The sequence below is a fragment of the Cervus elaphus genome, chromosome 33, assembly GCF_910594005.1.
Source record: "Cervus elaphus chromosome 33, mCerEla1.1, whole genome shotgun sequence".
NCBI lineage: Eukaryota > Metazoa > Chordata > Mammalia > Artiodactyla > Cervidae > Cervus > Cervus elaphus.
The window spans coordinates 46,758,311-46,777,884 of record NC_057847.1 but is presented as its reverse complement, the minus strand read 5'-3'; the positions used below and the strand labels follow the sequence as shown (position 1 = coordinate 46,777,884).

The 19,574-nt window shown below is 37.3% G+C and overlaps 1 protein-coding gene across 1 annotated transcript in view; it reads right to left on the bottom strand.

Moving 5' to 3' along the window:
* NEB (nebulin) overlaps positions 1–19,574 on the bottom strand; it is a 220,594-nt gene that overhangs the window by 84,195 nt on the left and 116,825 nt on the right. Inside the window, 16 exon segments of the mRNA XM_043894059.1 lie at positions 552–656; positions 2,144–2,347; positions 3,388–3,699; positions 5,073–5,180; positions 6,967–7,071; positions 7,886–8,089; positions 8,936–9,247; positions 9,608–9,715; positions 9,862–9,966; positions 11,318–11,521; positions 12,997–13,308; positions 14,657–14,764; positions 15,729–15,833; positions 16,294–16,497; positions 17,546–17,857; positions 18,980–19,087. Coding sequence (XP_043749994.1) covers positions 552–656; positions 2,144–2,347; positions 3,388–3,699; positions 5,073–5,180; positions 6,967–7,071; positions 7,886–8,089; positions 8,936–9,247; positions 9,608–9,715; positions 9,862–9,966; positions 11,318–11,521; positions 12,997–13,308; positions 14,657–14,764; positions 15,729–15,833; positions 16,294–16,497; positions 17,546–17,857; positions 18,980–19,087 — 2,916 coding nt within the window.

Sequence of the window (19,574 nt, the reverse complement as noted above, 5' to 3'; positions counted from 1 at the left end):
GGGGGCTACTGAGTCAGCACGACTGATGTGTTCAAAAATACATGTTAACAGTTAACTGAAAAATTAACTTTCCCTTAAGATTTACAAAATAGACTGGTTTCATACTGAACTTAAATTCTAGCACATTTTAATGACATTTATCAAAATTCTCTTCCTGGATCTTTTTTTTTTTTTTTTTTAAAGAAGAGGATTTAAAGGACAACAAATCATATGAAAGTGAGAAAAATTATGTGTGCATAGTTTGGCCTTTAAAAATAAAAATCAATGATAGGCCATTAAAAACGAAAACTAAATATTACTATACATGCATATCTATGTTTTGATGTCATGTGTTTGGTGTAAACCACATTTTTCCTACTAAAAAGGATAAGGACATATTATAAACACACTCAGGTGTGTGTACACACACATACGGCACTTATCATTAAGGACTAGAAGTAAAAGGAATGTTAATGAAATGCCTATTGCTAAGTGCTCTCTGAAGCACACTAAGGAGAGGTTTGGTGAGGCAGAGAACATGGTGTGAAACAAGTGGGTGTGCCCGGCCTTACATTGCTGATCTGCATGGCATTGATCTTGGACTGCAGCATCAAGGGAGTATCAGCTGGTACATTCACATTCGCCTTCTCTTTCTCCCAGGCATCACGATACAATGGCTGGTAAAAAGGAAAAACAAAGGATCGTTGATTAGTAAATAAACCAATTACTACATGAGTAAAACTATAGGTATGATGAAAGTTTCTCTTTGGATGTGTTCAGATATAAATGTAAATCGCATTTTGTTTTCATCTGTGTTTTTATTCAGAAGGTGCCCAAAGTGACTCCAACAAGAACACATTCATGTGTGTTATAAATGTAAAATGAATCAGAAACATGAACTAAACTTATCCTCTTTTATTTATTCACATGTAATTATCTGGCAGATAAGCCCTCATTGCAAGTAACTGTGATAATCCACATTTCTAATCGAGTCCTGGCTTTCTTGGCCCAAATAACTATCATAATGTCTAATATTGGAACTGCCTCTGGACTTTCAACTTATTCCACCATTGAACAGCAATAAAAAGGTGGCAATTTTGTGGTCATGGTATTAACTGGTGGACCTGTACACAGGCCAGGTTTCAAAATGTGTTCAAAGTGTACATCAGAGTCTATGGAACATGAAGATGCCTACCACACTTATACTGACCAAAGAGTTATCTAAGCAAATGAATTGTGAATGCTGTTATTGATTGTTTACGTGAGATTCTATCTGGATACATGCATGCTCAAGATTCAAGATTCTAATCCTGGTGTTAGCAGTTTAAAGTTCACAATTACAATTTTTTTCTTTTCTCTTTTTTAAATTATGAAAGTATGATAACACATTTACAGGAGACTTGGAAGATACAGAACAAAGTTACATATAGTTCTATTATATAGTATGTTATTTCTTAAGTAGATAAAGGATTTTTCTTAATAAATGTTATTTCTTAAGTAGATAAATAAATCTTAAGTAGATAAATTTTCAGTTGGAGTTTCAATATCAAACTCTCAAAAATTAACAAAATGAATATACAGAAAAGTATAAGGATATAGCAGATCTGAAAAGGATTATGAACCAATTCTACAATATTAAAATTTATACAATTTTCACACAATAGTAGGATACAAATTCTATTCCAGTTCCCATAGACAATAAACCAGGAGACACTGAAACATATCCAGGGACATAAAATACCATGCAAAAGTTTAATGGTCTAAAGGTATTAAAATCATACAGAGTCTGTTCTGTTATCACTGTGGAATTATGTTAGGAATCAATATCAAAAGGTATCTGTAAATAACCCACATATTTTCAAGTGCGGTGTGACATTTACCAAGAGAGATCTTTGACTTAGCCATTGAAAGCATCAACACAGCTAAAAGACTGAAAAAACACAGACGGTGATTGCAGAGAAGAAAGCATTTAAATGAGAAATTAATGTCAAAATGAGAAATTAATATCAAAGAAACTTTAAAAAAAACATGTATTTGAAAATTAAAAGTCCATTTTAAAATGATGGGTGTATCTAAGAAGCCATAACAAGGAAAATTAGAAAATAAAGTTCACAATTTTTATTGAGACATTCCATTTGTCTGAACATATCATCAATTGACTTACCTCACTGATCTGTACAGAATTTATCTTTGCCAGAATAACTTCAGGGGTGTCAACAATGCTGGTGAATTTGAGAGCCTCAGGCCTTGTGCGATACAACCTTTCGTTCAGGAGATTCTGGGCATTCTTTACTCTCATCACTTCCACGGAACCCTCTGGCAACCATCCAATACCCTTCAGCCATTCCAGGTCTGATTTGTACACGTTCTATAAGAAGGAGAGGACCACAGAGCTCAGAAGAGTCAATTCATGTACTAGAGGATGATGTCAGCAAACCACACACAACCTCTACTTAAACCAGCTGGGTGGCCAGTGCCAGAAAACTCAAGGATCAATATCAGATGTTAACATTTGAGTGTTACATCTTTGGCACACATGTCTGCAAGAAGTTTAGAGGATCATAAAGGAACTGGAGCAGGGCTGGCAACTAGCACTTGTGGAATGAGAGATTGCAATGACACATAATTTCGTTTTTACGGAAGACTGAGCTTCTGTGCTCACTACCTGAAGCCTGTCTTTGACGTGTCACTGGGGAAAACATCTCTAGGAATCTGAGATAAAAAGGTCCTTTGAAGCAGGTATGTGCTCAGTTGCTTGGTTGTGTCCAACTCTTTGCAAATCCACGGACAGTAACCCGCCAGGTTCTTCTGTCCATGGAATTTTCCAGGAAAGAATACTGGAGTGGCTTGCCATTTCCTCCTCCAGGGGATCTTTCTGACCCAGGGACAGAACCTGTGTCTTTTGCATCTCCTGTGTTGGCAGGCAGATTCTTTACCAGTGTACCACACATATAATGATAAACAAAATACATACTTATATCTATGTACACTTCTCCTTTTTTCTCTCTCTAAAATTATTTAAATATGTATATACATAAATATATAAACATATATTTATACATTTTTCCTATATGTGTCAGATAAACTTGAAATCCAACATTTTCTTATGCTTATCTCTGTTTCTGACATTTAGATACCTGATCATGCAAATGTAATGGACCAGGACAACTGGGATTGAAATTTTCTACCTAATTACATGGAATAAGAGTGATTTTCATCTTGATGAATAAGGCCTTCTAAAAGAAGGAATCCTCTATAAGATAGAAAATGTTCAGAAAAACTCCATAGAAATATACAGAATATGTTAGATTCTATTAAGATCAGTATTTAAATTATATCCTTAGGGAATACACGGTGATTAGACACACAGACACACATCTCCCAGGAGTCTGGAGATAGGATACGCACATCGCTCTGCAGTTCGTAGGCTTTCTTTGCCTGGATCACATCATTCTGATCTGGCAGACAAATCCACTGGTGCAGGTAATTGCGATAATCAATGTCGCTAACCAGGACCTGGCACTTCTTGGCCTGAACAATGGACATCATGTCCAGCGGTGTATTGTGAATTCCTTTAGACTTCTCATAAGCTTTCTTGTATTCTCTGTCACTCTGAATCTTGGCAGCATGGATAGCCCATACCAATTTGGGGTCATCTTGCAGGGTGCGGAAACCCACATGGTGGCCCAGTTGCTTACGGTAACCTTCTTTGTATTTGTACTACAGTTATGAAAAAAATAGATAAAAAGACATATGAAAATAATGTATGAAGAGGACTTTACATTAAATGCTTTTGGAATATTTCTTTAGCCTTAATGTGAATTGGCTCAACATGGGCAGTCACTATATATTTCAGTTCACTTTAAGAAAATTAGACAGGGCTATTTTAAACACTTTCATTGAAGACATGAGCAAGTCAGAAGGGATATAGTATGGTGGACAAGATTAATAAAAAAATAATAGCTAACGGTTACTGAGCAATCACTCTATGTCAGACACTATTATGAGTGCTTCAAAGTATTAGGTCAATTCATATGAAACAGCTGAGTTCTTTAGTTAAAAATAGTTGAATAGATGCAATTATAACCTCATTTAATCCTCATAACATCTCTGTGATGTTGATATTAGTATTATCGCATATTTCAAATGGGAAAAATAAGATACAGTGGGGTGGCAATCATTATTCCCAAGGTTGCCTGGCAAGTGGAAATTAGGTCAAATGGTCCCCAAGACTACTGAAGGTAACTGAGGTAGGAAAAAGTCGTATGTGTGGTTCTGGAGACAGACAAGAAAGGTGTGTGTTTCAGGAACGGAAAACAAGGTTGATGGTTCAAATCAGAAGATGATAACAAAAGGCCTGTGGACAAGAGTTTCCACTTATTCTAAATGTCTTAGGGCCAGAGTAAGACAGTTTCTCTTTCCTATATTTGGATAACACAAAGAACATTTGGACAACATGGGGAGAGAGAGAAACTAGGAATAAGGCAGATACTGTGGATTGACTATGGTCTTTAGAGATAAAAATAAGAAATAAGAAGGAAGAGACAGCTGGATACATAAGATAAAAAATAAAGAATTTGAAGAAAAGGAAAGAAGGTGGCTTAAAGATTTGGAGCTGGGCCTTGGTAGGATAATTGATTTGACTGCTGGTAAATTTTTAAATTACTGTTAAATGAACTTCAAATAGTTATTCGGAACATTATACATATGCCTCCAGCATAAGATCTTGTATATAAAATGTGATTTCAGTCTTAAGTCTAACATAAAACTTTCAAGTGATTTGTGTTTATGGAGAATGTCATAAAAATGTGGAGGATTAAAAATCACATTGTACTGGCTCCTAAATTTTTCCTGAGAATTTTGTATAGATTCTTCATGATATTTCACTTCTGCTTAGAAACAACTTAGAAGTGATTTACACATATACTTCATCTATGTTTACCTTAGTGTTTTTCATCCCATTTTAATATTTTAAAAGAGTTTTTAGCACAAAAATTTTAAAGCAAATCAAAACAAAGCAAAATTCTTGAAAAATCCTTTCCCAATTTGTTGTATAGAGTAGAAAACCCAGAATGAACTAGAAGGAGCTGTACCTCACTGGCAATTTCTCTGGAGGCTTTGGCATGCTTGATTTCAATGGCATCTGCTCTCAAGTCATAGCCTTTCTGCTTGGCCTCATCCCAGTCTTTCTGGTAGAGTTTCTGTTGAGGGAAAACACAGGTTTGCTTATAAGAATTGAAAATCAGTGGACAGACTCAAAGTAGTTATACTGTGAATCATAAAGCACACAGCACATGATGGCAGCTTAAGAAAAATAACAGTCACTTCTGAGTTCTTTCAATTATTGCCTGTGTATTTTATGGATCACAGGGTACTTGTGATTATAATTTTAAAGCTAAACATCTATTTTTTTTCATTTATTTTTATTAGTTGGAGGCTAATTACTTTACAATATTGTAATGGTTTTTGTCACACATTGACATGAATCAGCCATGGATTTACATGTATTCCCCATCCTGATCCCCCCTCCCACCTCCCTCTCCACCCGATTCCTCTGGGTCTTCCCAGTGCACCAGGCCCGAGCACTTGTCTCACGCATCCCACCTGGGCTGGTGATCTGTTTCACCCTTGATAATATACATGTTTTGATGCTGTTCTCTCAAAACATCCCACCCTCGCCTTCTCCCACAGAGTCCAAAATTCTGTTCTGTACATCTGTGTCTTTTTCTGCTTTGCATATAGGGTTATCGTTACCATCTTTCTAAATTCCATATATATGCATTAGTATACTGTATTGGTCTTTATCTTTCTGGCTTACTTCACTCTGTATAATGGGCTCTAGTTTCATCCATCTCATTAGAACTGATTCAAATGAATTCTTTTTAATGGCTGAGTAATATTCCATGGTGTATATATACCACAGCTTCCTTATCCATTTGTCTGCTGATGGGCATCTAGGTTGCTTCCATGTCCTGGCTGTTGTAAACAGTGCTGCAAGGAACATTGGGGTGCACGTGTCTCTTTCAGCTCTGGTTTCCTCAGTGTGTATGCCCAGAAGTGGGATTGCTGGGTCATATGGCAGTTCTATTTCCAGTTTTTTAAGAAATCTTCACACTGTTCTCCATAGCGGCTGTACTAGTTTGCATTCCCACCAACAGTGTAAGAGGGTTCCCTTTTCTCCACACCCTCTCCAGCATTTATTGCTTGTAGACTTTTGGATAGCAGCCATCCTGACTGGCGTGTAATGGTACCTCATTGTGGTTTTGATTTGCATTTCTCTGAGAATGAGTGATGTTGAGCATCTTTATCTAAAGCTACTATTGCTTGAACTATTTGCATCCATCCAGTACAATGTGAAACTATCCCCTTACACATGGGAACTAAGAATCAACCGTGAACCTAGAAAACCTTCATCTAACTACCATATAAGACTAGGTAAGATTTTTTTCCTAATGTTGCCTTTTGACTTTTCAAAGGACTCTGCTAAAGGGATGTGACATAGATATCATACCTATCCTACACTCTCCACATAATTAAAAGTTTTGATTTTTCTTATGGCCTTGAAATGTTAAACAAGAAAGTTTTGGATCAATCCAAAACCTATAAAGACAATAGACACTGTTACCTCTTATACTTCCTTATGTAAGAGGCACTTAACTAGGGATTTCATTATTCTCAATTAGTATATGATGAAACTGAGCTGTGGGCATTGGATGTAGGACAATGACTTCCAGGTTGAAAGGAGGACATCAGTAAGATTCAGGTATCCCAACTCTCACAGTGCAGGGACCCAGATGTGTATCTAAACTAAGGTTTGAAGGAGAAGTTCCATTCATATTGCCTTGGGAATGGTAGCTAAATAGAAAGTATCTGGCACCCCAAGCTATAAACACTTCTAAGGTGGGTAATTCATCCATTATAACACATTCCATATGCTGACAGATACTGCCCCTCAAAGACCTTTATACTCCATATTATGCTTCTTACATTGCTGATTTGCATGGCATTGATTTGAGCCTGTAGTATGAGTGGTGTGTCAGAAGGAATCCTTATGTTGGTTTTATCTTTATTCCAGTCTTCTTGATACAGTTTCTGTGGAGAGAAGGAAAATATTATTTTAATACAGTGATAGATATTTGAAACTTAAGCCTTTGCAACTATTTAAGCTGGAAAAAAGTTTTGTGCTATGGTTGCAATGGTTAGTTTTTTGTGTCAACTTGACTAGGCTGCAGTACCCAGGTATTTCATCAAATATTATTCTAGCTGTTTCTGTGAAGGTATTTTTTAGAACAGATTAACATTCATACCAGTAGACTTTGGGTGAAGTAGATTACCCTCTATGATATGGGAGGTGGGGGGGCTTCATCCCATCAGATGAAAGCTTTAAGAGAAAAAAGACTGACCTCCCCTGGGCAAGGGTAATCCTGTCAGCCAATTGCCTTGGACCTGTCTTCCTGGGTCTCCAGCCAGTTGGCCTATCTTGCAAACTTTGGACATGCCAGCCTCCACAATCACGTGAGTCAATTCCATAAAATAAACCTCTGTCTCATACATCCCGTTTAGCTCTGTTTCTCTGGAGGACCCTGACTAATACAATACTCTACCATTTAACGTGGAGCATTATGCTGTAAGTTTTGTAATAGGTGCTTGCTTTCCTGCAGTGTCATATAGTGACAGTTCTCATTTGAGTGCTTCCAAATCTGTGTGTGAGATAGCAGAAAGGCACACTGGCATTTATCACAGCTCTACTTGGCATGTGCCTTCACTAAACTAGCCAAGAGATTCTTAGAGCTGCTCCCATCAATTTAGGTCTTTGAAGGGACACAATCCATTTGCTCCATTTGGGTGGCATCTTCTGAAGAGAAAGTCCCACAAGAGGAGAGCCTGGCAGTAGGATGGTTCTTACCTCACTCATTTGCAGAGAATTGGCTTTTGCCAGGATGACCTCTGGCGTGTCGACGATGGAAGTAAATGCCAAGGCTTCTGGGCGTGTCCTGTAGAGTCTTTCATTGATCAGGTCCTGGGCATTCTTCACCCTGTTCATTTCCACTGAGCCTTCTGGCATCCAGCCGATGCCACGCAGCCATTCCAGGTCTGACTTGTACACATTCTACAGAGACATTAGACCCAAAAATTGTTCCAAGTGTGAGACACAGCCCCCCTGAATTGAAAAGTAAGTTCATGGGGTCGAGGGGTTCATAAGCCCAAGAGATGGTGGTTCTAAAAAAGTAGGACCCGAGATTTTACATGACTCAGAGGTTTCAATATCCAGAGTAATTTTTCAATTTTCAATATCCAGAGGAAAATAATTTTTTAAAAAAATAAGGGCTCTATTTATTCATTCATTTAGCCACATGGCATGTGGAACTTCCCCAACCAGTGGATCAAACCTGTGTCCCCCCCTGCACTGGTAGCACAGAGTTTCAACCAGGGAAATCCATGTTAAAGAAGAATTTTTTATGCTAGGCATGATTAGGAATAAAATGGTAGTAATGCTAAATTTCATGATTCAATATTACAAAGAAATCATATAACTGAAAAAATTTAAAGATATTTTGTTGAATCTCATTCCCTTTTCATCCCATAATAACTGACCCAAGAAAACTGTGTACAGTGTTTTGGATATAGTTCAATAGTGGCAGTTATTTTTAATATTCAGATAATTTATGTTAATCTAAAATATATTTTCATTGCCAGACAATACAAAGGATGTGAAAAAAAAAAAAAAATCTGGAATCTAGGCTAGGGAAAAAGGACATGACCTAAGCAGAGTTCTTTATCTAACGTTCTTTGATTCCCATAATGTAACTCCTAAACAGAGGTTTTAACAGTGTGAATGGTGCTCCCTGAGGTGGCGCAGTGAACAACTCATGGGTCAGTCCACAGAGGCACTGTCTGGACAGTTAAGAAATCTATGTCCTCCCATTCCGCCTTTCCTGAAGTTCACATTACTCACATCACTCTGCAGGTCATAGGCCTTCTTGGCTTGGATAATGTCGTTTTGATCAGGTAAGCATGTCCAGTGATGCAGGTAATTTCGATAGTCAATGTCACTGACCAGAGTCTGACATTTCTTGGCCTGCAAGATGCCTAACATGTCCACTGGGCTACTGAACTTGGTTTTCCACTTCTGGAACTCCTTCTTGTACTCCCTTTCACTTTGAATCTTCCCTGCATTCATGGCGCACATAATCCTGGGGTCGTCTTCAACACTCCGGGCTCCAATGTGGTGGCCTTTGTGTTTCTCATATGCTTCTTTGTATTTGTACTAAAACACGAGAGATGCAGGTTTAGAAGCTTGATTTTAATACCATATGCATGCTGACAATCACAGAGAATATGAAAACCCACAAGAAATGGACAAGAGTTTTACCTTGCAAATATTTTGACATCTCTGAACAATTTTAAACTAATGTTTTATGCTATCATAAAGGTAACTATAATCATATATCTTCACTGCTGAAAACTTTTTATGCAACAACTGTGACTACAATTTCAAAATGTGTTTTTCTTCTCTGGGACAGCAAAAGGAAACAACAAGAAGAAGCAATTACCAAGTGTGACCCTCTAGCTGCACTATGGTTGTTCAGCAAGGTGAGACCAAGGGGGTCAGACAGAGAGCACTTACGTCACTGGCAATGTCCCTCGAGGCCTTGGCACTTTTGATGGAAATGGCATCAGCTCTCAGATCATAGTCCTTCATCTTTGATTCATCCCACCCCTTGGTGTAAAGTTTCTAGATGGAGGATAATATACAACAGAAAAAGAAAAGTGTCGTAGAAAGTTAATAGGCCAATTCTAGTAAGGAAGGTGGTAAGATGGTAACAGGATTTTAACTAGTTCTAGACTAAAGGCTGAAACAACAATGAGGAAATCTCTTACATGGCTGATATTGGCAGAATTGCTCTTGGCCAGCAAGATTTCCGGGGTGTCTGGCATCACATGGATGGAGGTTTTGTCAGCATCCCAGGCTTCCGTGTATAAATGCTATGGGGGAAGTAAGGTAAACCTCTTTGTTAAAGCCAATACATTGCAGTTATTATCAAATTTATTTCATTTAGCTGTAAGATAACCTTTTAAAGCTTATTTGGAGGCGAGGGAAGCTAAAAGGGGAGAGAGTAAATCATGGCCATGTTTAAACAGACACATAATAGTTTTATAGCCAATGGAAAACAACATCATGATCTCAATTATTAATTCTTTTTATTCTGTGACTCTCAGGCTTACTCATAGAAACTTCAAGGATGGAGCTCAGCTATAGAACCATGATATAGTAGAAATCCCTAGATTTCAGAGTCAATCCCAAGGTCAAACTCAGCTCCTCTATGTCTAAGCTGAGTGATCTCGAGAAAGGTACATAAGGCCTCACACTTGTCATTTTTTTTGAGGGGGAGGATAATCATACCTTTCTAATTAAAGTTTTTTAAAAAACTTTATGCTTGTCTCTTTCCTTTAGTTGAGGTGAAATTGGTATATAACTTTACTGAGTATTTTTTAGAGATTAACTGTAATATATGTATAGCGCCTGAGTCATAGAAGGAACTCAACAAATTTTATGATGTTTCCTGTTGTTATTTTCATGGTGGGTGCTCTGTTGATGAGTACGGTATAGAATAGACTTTCTGGAGTTTTAATACCCCAAACTTAGCAGTTTGCTATCTGAAAGCCAATTTCGTACTTTGCACTGAGCACACAATTTCATTGCCCTGATATTTGGAAGATATTCAGGCAGGTGTGGGAGAATTCAGAAAAGTTCAATTCAACTTCAAATGTGCATACTAAGGGTTTACCTACTGGATGAAGAAATTAGCCCAATATCAATAAGCAGACTGCCAGAATTCTGGAGGAAAGAAGCAATCATCTATTTTGTGTAATAAAACTGAAAGCAGCAGTAACAGCTCACTTTCCAAAGTGGGATTTCCACAAGCAACTAACTTGAGATCTGCACTGACACTGCTATGCACAGTGTTTCTCAGACTTCTGAACAAAATGTGAAACAGCGGTATGTTTTTTATAAGATGGATAAAGAGACACCAGTGGCTTGAGACACCAATTGCATTTGTGGACGTCTCCAGGTCACTGCTCAGAAGAATGTGTGCTTTACCCCCAGAGAACTTGTTTTAGGCTGTGCTTCCCCATGCACACAGAGAATGTGGGGTCAGGGTTAAGAAGAGCATGCAGGTCCAGCTAGGATTCGAGCTTTGTTGAAGGCCTACATGAGAATCAGGCCCATCACCTACCTCTTCTTTCTCTGGAAACCCTCCAGGACGTTTCTCACTTTATGAGCCCAGTATAAGGAAGGTATGACTCAGGCAACTGGCCACAGCTGAAGACTCACCTTGCTCACGTTCAGGGCATTATTCTTTGCTAGGACAATCTCTGGGGTGTCTGTAATGCTTGTGAACTTGAGCTGGACTGCAGGCTGGCGGTACTTCCTTTCACTCAGGATATCTCCGGCTCTCTTCACATTCTCGACCACCACAGAGCCAATGGGCACCCATCCAATGCCTCTTAGCCACTCAAGATCAGCCTTGTAAATAGCCTGAAAATGAAACAATGTCAAATATTTGTAGAGATTATCTCCACAACCTGATATCTCATAATTTAGCATAGACAGATGGTGTATAATTTTGCAACTCATTTGGGTAAATTTCTGAAAAGACACAGTACTGCTTTACTTTGGTGTGGAACATCTAGTTCAACACTTTGTCCCTGAAGGTAGGCAATGTCTACTCTTTTAGAGACCTATGAAATCTCTAATAATACGTGATTTCATTGATACAAAACCACTTTAAGAAAATTTCTGCCTGCCTCCCAATACAACGTGTTTATTATCTGATTTGATTGCCCATATCTGTTTGTATGGGAATACTTCTCTGTTAGAATACAATTTCTTCCTATCTCCTTAAGCAGTGACCTTCACAGCCATTGTGCAACATAAAGAAAGGATGAATATTACTGCATGTTGAATCAATGTGCTTTCTGGGGACAGCAAAAATGGGACCATTTTTCACATGATTTTATATTCATGCTTCTAAGCCAAAGAGCATATATATTTTTATTTTTAGCTTATCCTCAGTCTCCTTTCTTGTGTTGTAGTTCAAGCAAAAAAATATATTTTGTCCTGCTTTCACATTTTTTCTTTCAATTTAAATAATTGGCTGATGAAGAATTTTTCATATAAGTAACAGTTACAGTTCTTTTTGTTTCTATGGCTTTTTGGAAAACTATTTTTTTAAATGCCACTACTTTTATCATTCTCCCAAAAGTGACTACTTATCAGAGCCTGATCAAGAAAACAAGGAGCTACTATACCAATAAGGTAGTATGAGTCCCAAGGACAATCTATAAACTTTTATGCATAAAATTAGCTACAAGGGTATACTGTACAATGTTAGGAATAAAGCCAACATTTTACAATAACTGTAAATGGAGTATGTTTAAAAATTGTGAATCATTGTATTGTGTACCTGTAACATATAATACACTACAATCACTTCAGTAAAAAGCATATATATAAATTAGTACCTCACAGATTCAGTTTTTTCTGATACTCTAATTTTATTTTTAAGTTTTAAAAACTGAAGTATAGTTGATTTACAATGTTGTGTTAGTTTCAGGTAGACAGCAGTGATTCAGTTATATAACTGAATATAGATCTATATATATATGTTCTTTTTCAGATTCTTTTCCATTTTAGGTTATTATAAGATAATATAGCTCCTTGTGCTATATAGTATGTCCTTGCTGTTCATCTATTTTATGGAGTGTGTATCTGTTAGTCCCCAACTCCTAATTTATCCTTTCTCTTCCTTAGTTTAATACTTTTGATAACCATTTTCCAATGTGATTGGTTTCTTCTGAAACCAATGTATGTGTATATAATTTTATGCTTTTCATGATATTGTCCTGAGAAGTTTTCCACAAGTTTCACAAGACTGCCAAAAGGTTCCGTGGCACACAAAAAAGTTAGAATCCCTTCTTGAAACCTTGCTGAAGAACATTAAATCCACTCACATCACTCTGAAGGTCATAAGCCTTGCGAGCCTGAATGATGTCATTCTGATCAGGCAGACAGGTCCATTCATGAAGCGGATGCTTATAGTCTACGTCGCTTACAAGGATCTGACACTTCTTGGCCTGCACCATCCCCATCATGTCCACTGGGCTACTAAACTTGGTCTTCCACTTCTCAAAGTCTTTCTTGTACTCCCGGTCACTCTGGATCTTGGCCGCGTGGATGGACCACATCATCTTGGGGTCATCCTTAACATTTCGGGCCCCAATGTGGTGGCCAAGCTGTTTGCGGTAGCCTTCCTTGTACTTGTACTGAAGAAAAGAATAAAGACATAAGTCTAATGATAGGGACATCTTATTTATATCACACTTCGTAGTTTCATAGATATATTATTTCTTTTGATTTTCCCCACCACTAATGTGAGAGAAAAAGGTTAATATTATCAACTCAATTTTATAAAACAGAAAACTGAAGACTCCACGAGTCAAGTTCAAGGTCACACCCTAAGCAGGTGGCAGGGCTAAGACTAAAATGGAGAACTTCTGATTCCTAATATTTTTCCCGTCAACTAAACTATACTGCCTAGTTTACATTTGCTTAACAAGTAAGGTAAAAATATTTTGTACAATTTAAAAGAGAATCTACTTAAAGATGTAACTTTTTCTAAAAAAGTTTTGATATGAATGTTTTAGAATACTTCCCTTGTAATTAGAATTTATAGTAAATTCCATAGTCAAGCACATGAGCTATGTTTAGAAAGTTTCACCAGGAAATACCTCCCTTATTTGCCTGTCGATGTCATTGAACTTATAACCATGAGAGAGTAAAGGCCTTGGGTTAACACTCTATTTTTAAAAAGTGTTACTCAAGAATAACCCTTTATAGTCCATTTTACCATGAGATGGTCATAGTGTGGGCCTCTCCAGCTTAGTAGCCAGAAACAGTTCTGATAAAGGAAGAAATGAACCATATGTCTAAGGTCTGGGACACTTCCAGAAGAAGGAAAGTCTGGACTCGAATTCTAAGGAGCCCTGGTACAGCGTGAGGGTACTGGACACCCTCAGGAGATGTTTCTCATGAGATATGAAGGACTACAGAGGAGAGAAAAGCGGGTGCTGAGGAAAAGCTTTGCTTACTCCTCAACTTGTTCATGTGTCCAGTTATGAGCATCTTGGTAGGAAAACCTACCAAGGTTCTCCTTGGTCAACTAAAGGTCAACTAAAGGATTAAACAGAACTCTAAAATGTACCCATAATTAACATTTTCTCTTAATGCAAGAATAAATGGATAGTAGTAGGAAAGTTCACATTCACATTAGCTGATTTACATGTGCTATCAATGTCTTTAACAAAAACGTTTTTTCTTTATTACAAACATCTGGGTCATCAGCTGCTCAACTTCTGAGGCTCAAAAATAGGAGCCCATTTTTAGTTTTCATAAAATACTTATTTTTAAAGAGTGTAACTCCATCTTTAACAGATTAATGGGTATTGAACATAGTATCTTTTGTTTTCTTTTTCATTCGCAACTTTGTACGTGGGGGAATCATTAAAGGAGACTGGGACTTGCAGGCTAAATTTCTGGCAAGAAAAGCTGTAAAAGCTGCTATTTGTAAACATCTTTGAGTAAGAAATTCATCTTCCAAAAATATCAACTTACATCACTAGCAATATCTCTTGATGCCTTGGCTGCTTGGATTGGAATGGCATCCAAACGCAAGTCATAACCTTCCTTCTTGGACTCTTCCAAAGCAAGTTTATAGAGTTTCTGCAGAAAAGAGAATTAATCCATCATTGCTCCTTTTGTGAAAAATGAAGCTATTTATTATTAAGCTTTATCTGTCCTCACTTAAACTACAGAAACAGATCCACAGAGTTAAGTAGTAGTGTGGGTTTGCAGAAAACTATGTTTCATAGGTGCTCAAGCATTTTAGGGCACATTTTAAACTTTGCTATTTTATTGATTAGCAAATCACAAAAGTTTTTAGGGAGGAATCAGTATCTGGTTGCTAAAATTCTGTTTTGCCAAACAAGCACATGTCAAAAAATCCCAACTGTTTATTATCACAATTTTAACATAAAAGAAAGGCCATCTTAATGCCAAAGAAGGAGAAAAATAAGTATGGCTATTTCTAAATGGAATATATTTGAATTTGAGAACAACTCAATGTGTTGTTCTTATTTTTTCCCATTTTTGCCATGGACTATCATCACAGACTATGATCAATCTGTAGATTAGGGTTTCAAAATCACCACTCTAATGAAAATGTTGGTTCTGAAAGAGATGCATAGGAAAACGCTTGCAAATAACATTAAATGGTAAGCAGAACACAATGAAGCAGCAAAAGAATACACAGTACAGCAACTCACTGCGTTCTAGACCCAGTGTCGACCTGCTAATAGTTGCTGAATAAAATAATGACTTGATGACCACACTGCCCATAGGGGCGTATAAGGTTTTAGTAGTATAATCCCTTTTGGGATACTTATCCATAAGCATTTCATTTCATGATGTCATCTTCATAAAAGGCTGGTCTACTTTGTGGACCTACCACACAGCCCAAAATTGAATCAAGAAAACTATCTCTTGAATCAAAGGAGAACTATCTGTTTTAGTGACAATATTGCCTTGCAGTGCATACAATAAATCGGTTAAAACATTTCACAAAGGGAACTGGTATAGTAGTTCATTTTTGCCTTTCTCTTCATGATAAGATCAGCAGGTTACTCACATCACTGTAGTTGATTCGGTTGAGCTTGGCTAGCATGATTTCTGGTGTGTCAGGCATGACGTGGATTGTTTTCTTGTCATTGTCCCAGGCTTCAGTATATAAGCGCTATGAAAAAAAAAAGATGAGAAAAATTATTTTGGAGTTCATATTTTTTTGATTATGTGCCAGTTACCTCTCCTTTGTACAAAGTAGAAATAAAACTAATAAAGTTGCATGAATTCCTACTTTTCAAGTAGAAAAATTACTATTTCCAAAAGAATTTAGCTTACTATTTCATTGACTCTGTTTTTACTGTTCCTTATGAAAACTTTTTTTAATAGTGCTAAAAAGTATGATTGGGTTGCAGTTTTTAATACCTGTAATTGTGAAATACTTACAGCACATGGTATTTTTAACAGCTTAGTATTCTGAAGTATTACTAAGTAACTATGGTGTTATAATGGGAAAATCACTTTTAAAGGTATCATAAATCCTATGGGAATCTTTAAAATGTAGTAACGTGTCAGAATTTTTACTTCATTCTACGGTAAATTCCTATACTTGATGCTGAGGAGTGAAGACTCACCTTATTCATGTTTATAGCGTTGTTCTTTGCCAGCACCTGCTCCGGGGAATCAGTTATGCTGGTAAATTTCAGTGTATCTGGACGCTGGCGGTAGATGTTGTTACTCAGTATCTCTCCGGCCCGCTTGGCTCTAACTACTTCCACCGAGTCAATTGGAACCCAGCCAATGCCTTTCAACCATTCAAGGTCTGACTTATATAAATTCTGCAAATCAACCAATAAGAAACACAGTTATGATAATAATTAGTTTTTTTTTCAGATTCAGAGTCACAAAATGGATCATACTGTGACAGAAACACAAAAAGACTGAACAGGCAAAGCTGCTATCTCAATTAATCACTCATTCATAAGCATTATTGACTCCTGAGTACATTTTTTTTTCCTCTAAGCATTGCTTGGCATAGAGGATTGTACTAGGAACAACAAAAGATCTTTCTAAAAAGTAAAGACACTGTCCTGCCCTTGAGGGTATTAAAAGATTTTCACTTAAGAGCAGAGTTTCTTTAGCTTTGAAAAAGGTGTTCTAATAGCCCCCCAAAAAAACCATATACTTAGACCAACACTGTGTAAGCACTGCAGTAACAAAAATTCTTGCCTTTTTTTAAGGAAAAGAGGTGAAATTCAATTATAGTCACGAGTTTCAACACACAGTAATGTTATGTTTTGCATATCATACTCTTGATATGCATTTTTAATTGAAATATAATTGACCTATATCAGTTTCAGGTATATGATATCATGATTCAATATGTGTGTATATTGCAAAATGATCACCTCAATATGTCTAGTAAAGATCCATCACTACACATACCTACACTTTTTTCCCCTCATGATGGGAAATTTTTAATCAACTCTGACCTTTATTTTCATCTTCAAAATCACAAAATATAAGGTATGTAATGGGGTGCTATAGAGAGAATATATTAGATACTTCGTAGTTATTGGCTTTCTTTTACTCTCAATAGGGCATGCTAACTGTACTATTAGAGTGCTCAGTCACTCAGTCATGTCCAGCTCTTTGTGACGCTATAGACTGTAGCTCCTCTGCTCATGGAATTTCCCAGGCAAGAATACTGGAGTGGGTTTCCATTTCCTCCTCTAGGGGATCTTCCCGACCTAGGGAGCAAATGTGCATCTCCTCCGTCTCCTGCATTAGCAAGCAGATTCTTTACCACTGCACCACCTGGGAAACCCAGTATTATTATTATTGTACCATTATTATTAACACTAGGATGCAGAAGCAGATACTCACATCACTCTGGAGGTCATAAGCTTTCCGAGCATGGATGATGTCATTCTGGTCGGGCAGGCAGGTCCACTCATGCAGAGGATGTTTGTAGTCCACATCACTAACCAAAGTCTGACATTTCTTGGCCAAAACAATACCAAGCATGTCCACTGGGCTGCTGAACCTGGTCTTGTATTTTTCAAAATCTTTCTTGTATTCACGGTCACTCTGCATTTTGGCAACGTGGACGGACCACATCATCTTGGGGTCATCATGTATCGCTCGGGCACCAATATGGTGGCCCAACTGCTTACGATAAGCTTCTTTGTATTTATACTGAAAGAGAGAACCCAGTAAACGAGGAGGAAGCACCAAGGGCTGGTCCCTGCTGCTCTCTCTGTGGTGAAGCTTTCCTACAAAATCCTCAGGACTTCAGGGGAGTTTCATCAAACCGGCTACTAGGATGCTCCACGTTGGGGCATGCTTTGTCTTAAAAAAGAAGATGCGGTGCTCATTTCACCTCCACAGAATGACTCCATAGTGATTCCTTTATATTATGCTAGCAAATTATATGTTTTAACCACAAAAAAATGTGACGGAAAAGTGAACATTGAAAGAATGAACTTCAGTTACAGTGACAAGTAGTTTCTCGGAAGTCAGTCATGCCTGCAGACTGAACTGAGAACATATTTGAGGGATGTGTTTATAATGGCTCATTAATTTTCTTCTTTTAAGGCATTCTGCATAATAATTGGCAAGGAGTAGTTTTAAAATGGGCAATTCTTGTTGATAATGAGCATAGTGTTTCAGTTTTGCAAGATGAAAAAGTTTTGTACAAAGTTTTTTTACAAAAAGTTGTTGTACAACAATGTGAATATACTTATGGACTATATACTGAAAGTGGTAAATGGTTATTCAATTTTATTATGATTTAAAAGAAAAACCTACCAAAATGGATAATTTTGCTACCCTTGGATTAATATTTAAGTTGTACAGGAACCTCACATATTCATTTTTAGGGTAAAGGAATATTGATTTTTGTGGAACCCACAGCAAAGAAATATTTAACATTTTCGCTATTTTATGTCCTTTCTCAAGTCAAGGGGAAGAATTCAGTTAAACCTGTTTCTTTCCTGGCATCTTTGCCTTGAGTATAGCCTGAGGAGAGCTCACGAGGTTTTATGAGTAGCTCAACACATGACCACTTAACTTTGCTCAAGGTACTCAGTCTTACTAAGCAAGGACCAAAATATGAGCATCAAAGGAACCACAACCCAGTGTATCTCTATGAAACTCGGACAGGTGACTGTCTCAAAGCCTCAATATATTTGACTATGCAATGAAGGCAGCTGGGTGGATGATGACTACAGAGACTCCCAGCTGTGTCCCAAGAGGGTGATGCCCTATGCAGGCGGCTGGGCTGTTGGTAACAGATGTAAGCACGTGATCAGCTCTTACATCACTCGCAATCTCCCGGGAGGCCTTGGCAGCCACGATAGGAATGGCGTCACTTCTTAAGTCATATCCTTCTTTCTTGGCTTCTTCCATGGCCTGGCGATAGAGGTTCTGAGGAAAGAAGTAGTAACTTTTAGACACAGTGCTCACTTTCACTATAAAAATATATTAATATTTCCATCAAAGGAAGACTACTATTTTTTTAAATTAATTTTAATTGGAGGATAATTGCTTTTACAATATTGTGATGAAAGGAAGACTACTTTTGGATACAGAACAAAAACTAGTATGTTCAGCCTTATATAAAAAAAATTTTTTTTTAAGATCTGTCTCTTCCTTTTACTTCCTACTTAGACAGTCTGCAAGTTATTTGTTGAACTTGAAATTTTACTTTCAGCAGGTTTAACTCCTTCAAATTTTACTCATTAAGTTATTAACTCTGAAATGTGCTTGAATTGCTCAGCATTTGTTCTTTTCATGAAATTACCAAAAGTGTCTGTTTATTTAACTGCAAATTTGAATCAGGATCAATTTTACCAGCAGAGAATATGATATACTAACAACACTATCATCATGAACATGTACCTGTATTCTAACA